Source organism: Nyctibius grandis, chromosome Z (assembly GCF_013368605.1).
Source record: "Nyctibius grandis isolate bNycGra1 chromosome Z, bNycGra1.pri, whole genome shotgun sequence".
NCBI classification, from domain to species: domain Eukaryota; kingdom Metazoa; phylum Chordata; class Aves; order Nyctibiiformes; family Nyctibiidae; genus Nyctibius; species Nyctibius grandis.
In genome coordinates, this window is record NC_090695.1 from 96,569,445 (window position 1) to 96,583,835 (window position 14,391).

The 14,391-nt window shown below is 45.5% G+C and overlaps 1 protein-coding gene across 1 annotated transcript in view; it reads left to right on the forward strand.

Moving 5' to 3' along the window:
• Window positions 1–2,310: 2,310 nt before the first annotated feature.
• USP22 (ubiquitin specific peptidase 22) overlaps window positions 2,311–14,391 on the forward strand; it is a 98,099-nt gene continuing 86,018 nt past the window's right edge. Inside the window, exon 1 of the mRNA XM_068422701.1 lies at window positions 2,311–2,509. Coding sequence (XP_068278802.1) covers window positions 2,384–2,509 — 126 coding nt within the window. The 5' untranslated portion in view covers window positions 2,311–2,383. The remainder of the gene's footprint in view (window positions 2,510–14,391) is intronic.

Below are 14,391 nucleotides of genomic sequence, written 5' to 3' on the forward strand. Positions count from 1 at the left end.
AGAGAGGCTAACAAGCAGTACAAGCCAGGCAGACTGAACGATCCACGTTACCATTACAGGAGGTCTCCCATATGGCACACAGCTACGCTGGCAGGACAGCATGGCCTGCTGCTGCTTTGCAATCTGAGGGTCTTTCGCTAGCCCTACATTCCCTAGTTGCTTTGGCACCAAACCTTATGGTTATACACGAATCATGAAAAAAGGTCTCTTACTACCAGATGCCTTGCTTGCTTTTTAAAATGGCAGCACCTCTAAAGAAAACAGAAAGTGATTCTGTCCTCAGGTGATTGCTGCAATTGTCTTCTTTGATATCTGCAAGTTGCAGCAGTAGGCCAGGGAACTGGACAGGGCCTCATAAAAATCTGCCAGTTAAGGACTTCAAGGTTATAGCTCCTGAGAAAAAATGTAAATAGCACGTATTGAAATATACATTGATAAAATAATGCAACGGTACTTAACCACCACCTTTGTTGTTGCACAGTCCTTCCAGGGCTTGTGTAAGAACCTAGTCTCTGCAAAGCCTCCTGCCTCTGTTCACAAATCATGGCAGAATTCCCATCCTTTTCCTCTTGCCTCACTCCATTATGTAACCCTGCCGTGCATGTGGCACACAAGCTAAGAACTATGAACAGACTCAAAATTTGTTCACTGTCTTCTCATTTCCTTGTATAGTCATTTATAGGAAAAAGCTGAAATAACACCAGTTCTGGTTATACAGTACTTTTGTTTCTTCCCTGTGGAAACACCAGGAGGGGAGAATGGCAGTATAGAGGCACCATATATGGTCCTCAGGGCAAACCGGAGCATCGCACACATCTTCTCCCCAGACCCCAACGATCTCGGTGCTCGGCGAGGCCTGTCACACCCAGACCTGCCCCCGCACAGCCGCACTCGGCTTTGTGACCCTGCGGACGATACCGAGGGGGAAGGGCCGGCCTCTCGTGTTCATTTTGTCCCGCAATACCGCCTGGCCTAACGGGAGCCCTCTGTGGCATTACCGGAGCCACCCTCGGGCGGGAGGCCGCTAACAGCCCTCGGCACAGCCGCCCGGCGCGGAGGCCAAGGCTGCCAGGCAGGGCCTCTGCCAAGCACACAGGGGCACGGGCGGGGAAGCAGCCCTGCGCCGGGAGCGGCAGCCCTGCCCCGGGGAGCGGCCCGGCCGCCGCCGCCGCCCCTCTCCCCTCAGGAAATCACTGAGGGAGCAGCGAAACAGCCGGGACCAGCGGATGTGACAGCAGCGCAGGCTGCTCCTGGGAGGGACCGCCTCCTCAGCCGGCCATCGCCAATCACCTCTCGCCTTGGAACGTGACTGACGCCCCTTCCAGCCAGTCCCGCCGCAACACTCGCCACACAGGCCCCGCCCCTTCTCTCCGTTGGTTGGAAGTCCTGTCAATCGGCCGAGTCCTTCCCGCCCCTTTCCGGCAGGGGGAAATGCTAGGTAGGAAGGGTGGAGGGGGGAGAAGAAACGGAAAGAAACCAATGAGATGCTAGAGAAGGACACCTCAGCGGCGGAGTGACAAGCTAGGGGACCAATTACCGCCCTCCTTCCCCCTCCGGCTCCCTCCCTCAAGGGTGGCGGGGCAGAGGGGGCGCACCTACCGCCCCTTCCCCGTTGGTCTATCCCACTCCGGGCCTGGCGGGCTAGGTTGAGTTAGCGGCTCGGACCATTGCACACGGCGGGCGGAGGGGGGTGCGGGCGAGGAGGAGAAGGAAGGAGACGGCGAAGGAGGCGGAGGAGGGGCGGTTTAAAGAGACAAGAGCCGAGCGGGCGGGCGGCCGGCTGGGGGAGCAGGAGCGGCGGCGGGCGGAGACTCGCCCCCTTCCCCACACACGCTCGCTCACACCGCGGCCAGGGTCGCCGCCGCCAGCGCCCCCCCCCCCCCCCCCCCCTTCCCCTCCGCCCGCCGATTCCACAGCGGCCTCTATGAGGTAGAAGGGAGCGGCGGCCACTCCGGGGGCGGCAGCGGCCGTTACAGCCGCTGCCTCCTCCTCCTCCTCGCCTCAGAGAAGCCCCATCTTTGTGTGTGAGGGAGAGGGCGGGCGAGAGGGAGTGCGCGCTGCCCGCCCGTCGCCGCGCTTTGTTCGGAGCCGGGGGGCCGTGGCGGCGCGGAGCCCCGGCTCTATGTGCCAGCCGCTCCCCGCGCCGCCACAGCAGCCCGCGGGGGCGGCGGAGGCCGCGCGGCAGGCGGCGGCGTGAGGGGCCGCAGCCCCTGAGGGCGGGCGCGCGGCGGGGGGGTGGGGGGGGCGCGCGGGCGGGCGCGCGGCCGCCCCGGCCCGTGCCCGCGTCCGCGTCCGTGCGGTTGCCGGGGAGCGGGGGAAGGGGCCGGCTCGCTGCCCGCCGGCCCGGCCCGTCTGCGGGCGGATTGATGTGGGGGCGTCTGACATGAGTCCGCCGGCGGCCGGGTGCTGCCATGTGACCGGCTTCAAGGTGGAGAACTGGAAGCAGAACCTGCGGGCGATTTACCAGTGCTTCGTGTGGAGCGGCTCGGCCGAGACCAGGAAGCGCAAGGTACCGGGGGCGGCCCGCACCCACCCCCCTTCCCCTCCCGTCCCTTCCCCTCCCTCTCTCCCTCCCTCCGCCGACCCACCCGCCCTCCCTCCCTCTGCCGCTCACACGCACTCCGCCGCCTCGGCCTGCCCGCGGGCGTGGGGAGGGGACGGCTCCCCCGCCCTCCCTCCCTCCTTCCCTCCCCACGGGACAGGTGGGCCCGAGGCTCCCCCGGCCCCGGCACCGCGCCGCTGGCGGGGAAGGGGCCCGGGCTGCGGCAGGCGGTCCTGGGGGCAGGGAGGCAGGAGGCAGCAGTCAGTGTCTCCGGCCTCTGGGGCGGGGGGTGGTACAGCTGGGCCCGTCACCGGGATGGAGGAGGCAGGGGCCTCCCTGCCTGCCACCTGCCCCGGCGGCGGGGACGGCTTTCCGCAGCGGGGCTGTTCCGCAGCGCCGCCGCCTCCTCCCGGAGGTGCGGGAGGCAGCGAGGGTTTCCCGGAATACGGCGGCGGCGGCGGCGGGGGAGGGGAGGCCCGGGGCAAGGGGCACGTCCGGCCCTGCGGCGGAGCTTTGTGCCGCCGGGGAGCCCCGAGCCCCGGGGGGCTGCGGCGGGGCCACCCGGAGCACGGCGGGGGAAGCGGGGAGGCACAACGGCTGGGAGCGTGTCTGCGGGTCCTGGGGGAGGGGACTGGTGGGTTTGTTTATTTATTTATTTTCCTTAAAAGAAGAAAAAAGCTGCTCGTTGTGATAATCCACTTGGAAAAGCGGGTTCCTGCTGTAGTGGGGCGGGGGGAAGGAACTGAGTCAGTCTGGGGTACGCGGAAGGGGAGAGGGGAGTTTGCTGTGGGAGCGTGTTGGTGCTTGGGGCATGCCCTGCGCAGGCAAACACGGGAAAAAACCCTGTTCGTGACACACAACGCGAGGGGAAGAGCACTTTTCCCCCTGTATCTTCCAAAATTACATCCCTGTCCACATGCGTGTTTCTGGAGGGCTTCTCTCTTAACTATGCAATTACTGTTTTCCTAGGATCAACTAGTTTTTACTTCAAAGTGACTTGGCAAATTTCTATCAGTCGTCGTATTCATGGCTGAGGAGGGGAGCGCAGCGGCTACACGTAGCAAAACTTGGGGTTTGGGACACCACAGATTGTGCTGATGTTCAAGCAACCCATTGAAAACTTTCTAATCTAAGTTGCTTTGCATTAAGCTGCTCAGATAATAGAACTAGAGTGTGAAAGATGTACTTCAGGTATGAGGCGGCTAACCATTTTTCTGTGTTCAGTTTATGTTCTCAGGACAATCCAATTTTCCAGTTTTTTACTTAGGAAAAAAATGGATTCTGAGAAGAAACATTTTAAATGTATTTAATTACTTGATAGCTCTGCAAAATATAGTCAAACTTGTTTTCAGTATTTATAAACCCCCACAAGTCAATATTATGGAGTATATTTGTCAAAATCTGGTTTTATTTAGCCTTTAGTGTGTCAAAATACAAATTGGTATTTAATACATGGTACTTAGAGCTTAAATGGAGAAAAAATTATATATGTGTTGTGGAAGAAAAAAATGACAAGGTAAGGAGGTGTCTCAGACAAATATAAATGGTTACGTGGAAAAATGAAAATAAAATTTCATTAGCAAAATTAACTCTTCAGCTTTTTTTCCCCCCCCCCCCAGTGCGGAGCATCTTTTGTAACCTGCATACCATTTGTATGCTGCAACAGTTTGGGTTTTTTCTTCTGAAATCTAATGGTAGTGATGTGTTCATCAGTGCTTGAAGAAACAGCTGGAAATAGATAATATTCCATTGTAATCAATCTGCTCTCACTTCCTCTTTGCATAGCCAGGCTCATAAAGCAGAACAGGATTGTTTCAAAATTATCCATCATCTCGTGGAAAACGTCAGTTTCCCAAATCTATGCTAAAAATGCTTTCCCCCCCTTTCTTTTTTGAGCAGATTACCAGTCTGAAAATAGTTGGATTCCTGAATTCAGCCAACCTGAAATATGTGGGAGTACATGATCACATATAGGGAAGCATTTTGGCTAGCTGAATTTGGGGTTCAATTCCTGATCTATGTTCATAAAGATTGAAGAGAGTATGTAAACGACAGTTACGGTATTTACCTCTTCTGCATATGGACATGAGACCTTCTTCCATGGAATTTTTCTTTACTGAAGTTCTCTGTCCATGTGTATGCCTTACAGTTTTACATGAAAAATATGATAAATGGTGTTTTCTGTTTGGAGGCATGTTTATAGTCTAATAACTAGAAAACAATCCTTTGTCCTTTAATATTTTATATACACATATGTATGTATATATATATTTTAGGAGCATAGCTCTGGCTGCTTAAGAGTACCTATTTCTTAATCCTAATCAAAATGATGAGGTCAAATTAAAGGTTTGGTAGAAGGTGATTGTCTTTTCTGTTGCAAAATCAAGGACAACCTCATCACTCATGCATCACAGAAAACATTCGACGTACGTAGTTGATCGTTAATGGGAAGCGTTGGTCAGTTTATCTGTTAGTCAGATGAACTTAGCTGTATGTGAAAAATGTCTTGGCTGTCTGGTGGGAGCCAGAAGTAAATGGTACCGTCCTGTCCCTCCTAAGGCTGTCTTAAAAATCTGGATGGCGATGGGAACTGCAGGGGGCAGAAAGGGTCCGTTCCTCCTGCTCCACTCACACTGCCTACTGCATTATGCTTTGGAAGACCATTTTAACGCTGCTTGCTGTTTGCTCGTCATTTTTAATACGTAGCTTTTGTGTGAATAAGCTTTTATGAGCATCAGCTCTCGGTTCAGTATGCTTTACACCCAGAGTTTTGAATAGAATAGCTGTAAAGCACGGTTTGTGGTTGGAAGGCTGTCTTCTGAATGTGTGTTTGAATTCTCCGTCAGAAGTGAGAGGTAATTATGTGCATATCTTCACAGATACTGGAATTCTGGTGAAGGTTTTAGGAGCGTGTTTTCTTCTGAAGCATCTACACTGGGGTTTGAGCTGTCACCATGGCACGTTATTGTATCTACACGAAGGCTGTAGCTTGCCTCACCTCACTGCATCTTGGCCAAAGTAGTAAAGCGCAGTGGTCGTAGTACGTGCTGTTCCAGGAAAAGGCTTTGCCGTAGTGTCAATGCTTTGCCGATGGTAAAGCCCAAGTGAAGACAAAACCTGTCTGTCACGCTATTTGAAGAGTGGAACAGGAAAAGGGGCGGAGGAAGGAATCTGAAGAATGGCTCTTGGAATTGTGATAATTGTGGTTAAAAGTTGGAACTAGATTTCAGGGCTTAAGTTGTATGTTCAGTGGCACAAAATTAGGGTCGACCGTTTTGGCTTTAGGACTTTGACCTGTAACTCTTGATTTTTAATTTGTGATAGTTTGCCATCAGGTTATGAAACAGATTCTAAGCTTATGATTCTGTAGGTCATGGACTTTACCTTGACTATTTTGATGTGGAAATTACCTCCCACTTAAGGACCTCTTATACAGTGTTACTTAATTAAATTCAACACCTCTACTTCCCATTCAGGAATTAAGGAGCAGACAGAGGATGTCAAGGCTTAACTGCCAGCCCTTCGTGCCAGCTTTTCCCATTTTTCTGTAGGGTCACACTTGAAACCCTTTGCTTATTCCTTTAGAACTACAGATGAGAAAAATCTGTTTTGCAGTGCTGAATGTAATTTTTGGGCCCCATCAGTGAGCAGTTAGACATGTAGATGCATCTTTGTGTCTAGGAATTGGTAAGTAATGGTTTCAGTGCTTGAATTGCAGCTGAATTTACAATTAAATTCTGTCTTACTGGACTGTATGCCTTGGAGGAAAACTGTCTTTCTCGTTCTGAATGGTTCTTGTTATCACTGCTCTGAAAAGGTTCTTGATAATAAAAGTAAACTGCTCATCATGACCACAGTCATGATATGCACAAGGTCCTATCTGGAATTTCAGAATGTTTGTTCTGTGCTTCTGCCAATAGATCAAAGAATAATTGCCTGTCAGGGGTTGTACACTGGCATTGACAGCGGGTGCATTCTAGCATATTTCTTCCTGTTTGAGAGCTTCTGTTGTTTTTTCCATTATTCTCGCTTTAGATGGACCCTCCAGGCTGATGGATGCTTTCAGATATGAAGAAACATTTTGTTTTATAGGTGATGACCTTTCCGTAGGTATCCTTCTCTCCATATACTTACAACTTCAGTCCTTCATTCCTTCTAATATTCGACAGATAATTGATTCATAGATACACTTAAAACTGAAATGACTTGGTTCATTTCCTAACTTTCAAAGTAGAAAAAGCTTAATAATATCTTAGCAAATAAATGCCGTGTCATGTTTTCATTAGCAAGTATTGTGGTTCACAGTCTAAATCAACGTGTTAAATTCTTGCTGAAATGACCTTGTAGTCACAGGGTAAGCTAATGGTGGAACTTCTCATTGCATGCCTGTTGAGGCATGCTTGCTCCCTTGCTGTCTCCCTTACAGCCTTGCCCCATATACCTGTCCAGGAACGGGGAAGTGTTGCTTAGGCGATTTGCTTTGTACTGTAACAGATGGGCAAGGAACCTTACCAGGCTGTGCCGCCTTCTCAGGCTCGGTGTTTTGATTGTTTAGATTAATCAGGAAATTTTAGCTTGTTTTTCTTTGACGTTTTTAGCATATGCACCAAACTTTTGGATTACAAATCCTGTGGAGAATTTGAAAGACTCGTCCCTGATTGAAGAAGTGTGTCTCTTTTTCAGCTGCGTACTCCGCTTTGGCTGCCTCTGTGAACTGTCTGATTCACTCAGGAAGGATGTTCTTTGCCATGTGTTGTGGGGACTGCCTTCTCCCTGAAAGCCCATAAGAAGTGTCAAAATCAACGGCAAGCTTCATTGTTCAGGAGGTCTCCAGTTTCCTAACAGAACAATCTTCCTTAGTTCTTAACCTCTGAGGAGTAGAAAGGTGTTTAGACCTGCTGAAGGTAATGTTCTCTTTCCTCTTGGTGTGAAGACACCATCTTGGTGTGAGAGGTATCCAGACATGAGATTTTTAGCTCCATACACAGCTGAGCCTTGCATATGTGGGCAAGGCAGATTGAAAATGCTCCCCTGAGCTTATGTCTTTGGCACCGAAGAATAATTATAATACAAGGCCATCATCTTCCTAGTGGTGTTAATCCCTATTTTGTATCCCCTGCCATGTTTTTTTATATAAATCGTTGGTTTCTGGGCCAAAGTTTAGGAATTAGTCTTGTGCCATGAGCGCTGCTGTGGTGAATAGCAGTTCTTGAGTTGTGGGATCTGAACCATCAGGACTTACCCAAAGACTTGCTCATATCTCTCTCTCAGGTCAGCACTTACGGTCTGATTTAAAGATTACACAGACTTCTGTCACTGAAGCTGACTCATGAGTAGTGGTTGTATTGGAATCATTTCTTTCTCTGTTTTTTCAGTATGGATGGAGAGACAAACGAGCACAATAAATGCAGTTTTCCTCATACTTTTGTTTGTTCCATGTTGCAGAGAAAGAAGATGGATCTGCACAGGCTGACAAAGGAAAAAAATAGGGACATGCTGGACAAGGAGGCTTCTTGTTTTCTGTAGTCTTATCAGTACTCAAGGTTTGCTGGTAGCCAGGCTGTTTGTCGGGAGCAATTGTAGCATCTCTTTAATTTTGTCTGCAGTCAACTATCTTATTTGCTTGATGTTGAAAGCTTTCGAACTAGAATGGCAGCTAGTAGTGAGAAGGTGAGCAGAGAGGAATGGCTTTGTTTGATTTGCTGGACTATCTGTTGAGCTTTATTTTAAGCCGTCAAAGCTTTAAACCCCAAACAAAGGTTAGCTGGTATTCTTATTTTTGTTTCAGGCCTTAATCTGTAGCGTTAACGTGAAACTGGAGCTGCAAATCAGTTTCCAACCTTCTACCCTCCTTCTTTCATTTGAGGATTTTCTGTCTTAGTAACTGGAGTAACAAATCAGCGGGTAAATGCTACTGACTGATAGTGGAAATAGCCTGCTTGTGAATTGCTGACTCCCCTTCTCCTGCCTTACGACTTGATCTGAGCAAAAAAAAGTCTGTTTTCCTTTGGGACATGCTCTGGGGATCCTGCTCTGTAGCAAATGCTGTTGCAACTGTTAGTTTGATTCCCAGCGGTGGCTGTGGTGGCTGATCTGTTTTAAACCAGAGGAAGATTCACTAGGTTTAAAAGCTTGTGCTTCTCACATTAAACCTAGCACCTGCAGTTTTTCCTGTTTATGTGCAATTGACTTGGAACGGTGGTTTCTTGATGTCTTTTTCCTGGTAGATGTAGGACTTTTTTCTTGGCTGTACCTTTTAGTTTCATTTGGCTGGTAGCTACTTGAAAAGGTTGGGCTTGGGTTTTTTAGTTCTTGTATTCCCATGGTTCTCCGAGTATTTATAATGTGTCTGTAGCATCATCTAAGGTGAGGAGATACATATATACTCTTCCTTATATATCAATTACAGTGGCATCACAAGAAAGGCAATATGAAGGTGACCTGTATGCATTTTGCTGGATTTACTATAACTATATTTTTTTAAAGTAATTTTTTTTTTTTTTTAAACCCTGCAAAGAGTTGTTGTTAGAGCCTTTGTAGACTTGGACAGAAAGAGCTGCCTAGAGCAGCTATCTCCAGTCTCTTGTTAATGGGCAGTGGAGCTAAGTGAGTGAAATGCTACGATGACATTACAGTTTATTATGTTACCCTGGACTGTGTTGTCAGCAAGCAGTGATGGAGCGTAGGGAGAGCCATATGTTATCCGAGAGGCCTGAATTGGGAACCTTTTCTTAGCAGAAGCAGTTCTAGAAGCAGATAGATCTGTTCTGACTGGATGAAAGCTCTGTCTTGGTAGTTGTATTATTTTACATACTGATTTGGCAGTCCTTTATGTACACTCTGCTTAATTCAAGAGAAGAACTTTGCTGCAGTAGCTAGTAATATAATCACTGTTGTAAAGAGTTGTTGCAAAATTAACCTGCGTTCTGTTTGGTTCAAAAGACATGCAACTTATGTAGCAACTCCAGAACGATCTGTGGTTTACTGTAGTGCTAGAACAGCCTCCACCATGTTGATATCTCTCATTTAAGAAAAAGACTCATTTTATCTATTTCAAGACCTATTTGACAATCAGTAAAGTGAACTGTTACCAGACACCAGTTGGCTCAAAGTAACCTGAGATTCACTTTATCAGTTGGTAACTGATTAGCAGGAAGCGTCTGTATTGTTGCATTCTTTTGTGTGTGAAATACAGCAAATACTTGACTTTTTTTTCAGTTCTATACTTAGGTAGAATGTTACTCAAGGTTTTTCTTTAAACCCCCTCAGTTATATGTAACAGTAACTTAAAATTCTTGGTTTTTTTTCTGTCTCTGCTGCTTTTCCAAGTTGGTAAAGATAACTTTTCCCCTTCTCCTTCTTCTTTTCCTGTGTTTAATGGAGCTTGAAATTAACATGGCTGCTTTTGTCTACCTTTTGCATAGTATCACTGGTGATGTCAGCATATCCCCAGGAAATATTTCTGTGAAGGTCTACAGTGTGCTAAATTTGTCATTGAATTAAAAAATTGGGTGTTAGACAAGGTGAAACTCAAAAAAAAAAAAAAAAAAAAAAAAAGAAGAAAGTAGATGTGGTAATAAAAGAGGTTTTCAACACACTTAAAATGTAGTGTCTTTTTAGCATAAATATTGGGGCCAGTGGAAGTTCTGATGTCCAGTAACAAATTCTGACATTAAACATGCCAAATACATTGAATATCCTCATATTAAAAGAAGTAGTGAGAAGCAGCTCACTAAATGTGACACTACCTTAGTAATAACTCTGAAAAGAGAACCTGGGCTGGACTAGGTTTGCATGGTCTTGTTCTTACACCATGCTGGTTTTGCAGTCTGGCAGTTGGTTTGCACACACAGTCGAGCTCTTCTGCACATACATCTAAGATGTAAAAATATAACTAGTCATAAATTCAGTTAGTTGTATTTATGTAGAGTTAAATTGTAGAGATGATTAATCTACATTTCAGTTAAGAGGTCATTAGAATATCTCTTTTTTCATTAGCATCTTAATCTGGAGTTGTGTTGCAAGTCTTGCCCTAGTAGATTAAACCAAGTTGTTATTATCCATATATATATATATGTTAATCCACAATTTAAAAAGTAGTATGTATAAATCCAGAAAGTAAAAATGACAACATTAGTAACAACTTTATTTTTGCCTAAACACATGAAAGACCTTGTAGTACTCAAGTATAGTTAAGTGATGGGAACGATGGAGTATCAAACACTGTTGTGATGCCAAGTTCCATTTGTGGCAATTGCCTTGCTTGTCACTCGGAAGTTCACGCATCCAAGCAGCCTTTTTTAGGTAGGATTTGAGTCTGGATTCATCTTACTGAATTGACTGCCAGGGCTTTTCTAGGTATGTTTTGCTTCTGTCTTTAAAGGGCTTTTGTTTTGCATGAAGTACAGACTTGAAGTGTGTGCCAGCACAAGGAGAGAAAACAGCAGCTCTAATCTTTATTTTTGCCTTCTTCCCCCCATAATTTCTGTTGTGTTTTTGTTTGGTTTTTGTTTGTTTGTTTGTTTTTAAGGTTAATCTTCCCCTCCTTTTTTCTTTGAACCACCTAATGTTATTTCACAAAGTTTGTCTAATTATAATCTGGGCTTCTGTCCTGTGCATTCAGGCTTGTTATTGCATGCAAGTCAGACTTCAAGGGACATTCTTTAGAATATACTTGGTAAATAAAGCGAAGATTTATTGCGCAGCAGATGTATGATGACTTCATAAGTGAAGACAGCTGAGATAGCTGACTGATTTCAGTACCTCATTTGTGTTAGGTGAGGTTTTGTGACCCTGTGCTCTCCAGTGACAAATGCAAAATTAGTCTTAAGACTTTATGTTTTTCTTTGCTGTGCTTCGTTTTCCTCATGTTACTGCACAGTTTTCTTCTTAAACAGGATCGCTGTCCTGTGTGGCAGCTAGTAACCAGGGTGAAATTCTCATATAATCTTGTTTTCTGTACGTTGCTGACTTCTGTCATGCTCTTTTAGCAAGTATCCTCTCCCAAAAGGTAATTATTGAATATGGTTACCTGAATGGCTAACACTCAATTCTTTGGTAATTTGTGACTACATTTTATGTTTTTGGTTGTGGGATGGTCTTAACAGTGATGTGGAGAACAGAATGAGGAAGGCAGTGAAAATAGTTTCAAGAGTTATTGCAGTTATGTGCATAAAGAGGAATAAGGCTCTCTTCTCTCATTATGAGGCTGTTCCCTGACAAAATTGATCTTACACTTTGTCCAGCATAATTTTATATTATTACCCTTAGTGATGTGTTTCTTTGTCACACAGTAATTCTGCTGCTTATAACTTTTCTTGATGTTTAAATTCTAGTGTTGCCCCAATAGATTTAATTTCTTTCCTGCCTCTCTTTATAATTCTTCTGCATTGATTCAGTTATCTGAATTGATGCAGACTTGCACGTGCAGAAGAGTTACTGTCAACCACTTGTTTGCTGATTGAAGATATCTCAGTCGCAAAGTGCAATGGAATGGCACCAAAGTTCATAATTATATGGAGTATATCGCTGTGTATCTGTGAAATAGTGACAAGTTTAAAATAAAAAATACACATGGAGCATTAGAGAAATTGCTTTATAATGCTAAGTAAATCTTCATCCATGTGGTTAAGTATTTTACGAGAAGGAAACTTGAGGGGAGAGATCTGGGTATGTCTGAGGTCACAGGGACATCTCATAATTGGAGTGCAAGTTTTCAGGCCCTTAACGAAAGATTTCAGGCAGTAAGAGGTGGGGTTTTTTGTCTGTCTTAGGCTGTGTATTGCAGAAGTCTGACTGTAGAAAAAGAGAACTCCAGTTTAACGGTAACCTGAAGAATTACTTTATTATAGCAATTCTTTATAAAGGAAGCAATTTAATTCTGTTAGCACGTTGTACCTGTAGGTTGAAGCTCTTTTGCAGACAAGTTGTTTTAAGTAGTGGAAAAAAAGAACACAAGAAAATTGCTTTAAGGAGGAAAAGGCAAGTTAGCAAATCTGACAGATTTTAAAAGCTTGAATTAAAATTTAAAAACTAGCTATATCTGGGGGTACTGGAGAGACACAAGTATGTGATGGAATTGGCAAATGGTTTGGATGACAAAAATGCCACTCAGGTACAGGACAGGGCAATATTTGATTTACCAGAGGAGAGCAAGAGATGTGAAATTTGGACCTTTCTCTGCATTATCACCAAAAACTAGTGAGTGGGAAACATGAAATCCAGCTCTTTGGCTGTGGCTGCAAGTGTGTCTTCCCTTAACAGTCTAAGGAATTACCAGCTCTTGGCTGCATGCTCTTGCTGTCGTACCATTCACTGCATTGTGTTGGTGTGATTGTGCTGTGAACCAGAAAGAACAGATACGGATGAAAAAGATTATTTTTCTACTAATAATATTTCATCTCAATTGGCTCTATGTTACGTGTCAGTGCAGGGTTGAACAAACAGCTGTAGCGTTGGTAGCTTGAGGGGAGGAGTGCCTGGGCGATGGCAGAGGACCTGAGGGGTGATGCTCGGAGGCTGTGTGAGGCAGTTTGAGTAACAACTGCTGCCAGTGTGCAACTGCTGCTTTCCTCTGGACTTTGCCACTGCCAGACTGACTGTGTTGTAATGTTCTCCATGTACTAATGGCTTCTTCTGTAAAGTGTGGCTAATACTGACTTCATTTGAAAGGTTCCATGAAGGTACACCTCAGATTCTGCTCCAGTTGTGTGATTGTTCCTGCTCCTGTAAGCATTGCATGCTTTCACAGATGTACTAGTGTATGCTGAGCCTGATACGTGAAACTTGTCTTATGTTTGCAGTCATTAGAACTTATTCCTGTATGCAAATAATTTGCTTCTACTCCAATTTCCTTGTGAAAAATAAATGAACCAGGGAGTGTAGAATGCCTGTAATCTGTGATCAGCTATTACAGAAAATCCACTTTTCACATTACATTTAATTTAATGAAATGAATAGTGTTTTTCTAAGTAATCAAGTTATGAGCCACTTGTTTCCCTCTTTAAACAGGCCTGTCTCCAAGTTAAGATTTCCGTCTTTTATAATCAAACTCTGTTAAGATGTTTCAGTTTTTTGTTGTTGTTGTTGGTTTAAAGCATCTGGTCAGGGGGCATGTGCCTAGGTCATGCTCATGCTGCATGTAGTTGAGAATGATGGGATAATGGAATTGTAAATTAGCTCTTTATGGTACTGGTTTTCCTCTGGCCTGCTCCCTTGTGTGCTCTAGAGCAGCCCCAAGGCTGTTCTGAGCTGTACCAGCTGGCTGTAGCCCTGCAGGACTGGTGTGCCAGATGGAGACAGCAAGAGACAGCAGCACACCAGTAAAACCCTAACATGCTTCTTAGGGTCGAGGAGAAGCTAGCTATGTGACCCCATCGCAGCATCCTTGGGCAGGTGGTTGTGCTGGTACTCAGTTACTCTTGTACTGGTGCAGCCATGGAAAGGACTGGGCTAGGGAGTCTGTAGGTCCTTTTTTTTTTTTTTGAGGAGATGCATAATACAGGATTGAGCTTTTGAAACATTTTGCATGTGTTGGCATCTCTTTTTTCCTAGTTTTATGCTTCTGTTCTGTGTCTGTGAAGTGTTTAATTCCCTAGCTTGTACAGATAATCAGATTGAAAAAAATCTGTCTTAATATTGAGCAAGTGTGGTGTTCCCTGATATGTTATCCTGTTTTTTTTCCCCCCCAACTACTGAAAAATGCTGTTTCTATAAGATAGCCAGACAAGAAAAAAAGCTTGTTAATGCTGATGCTTTTTCTTTTTCTATTCGAGAACAAGCTTAGTCAGAGCAGTCTTCCAGCAGCAGCAGAACAGCCTCATCTGTAGGAGATGTACCCCACAAAAACC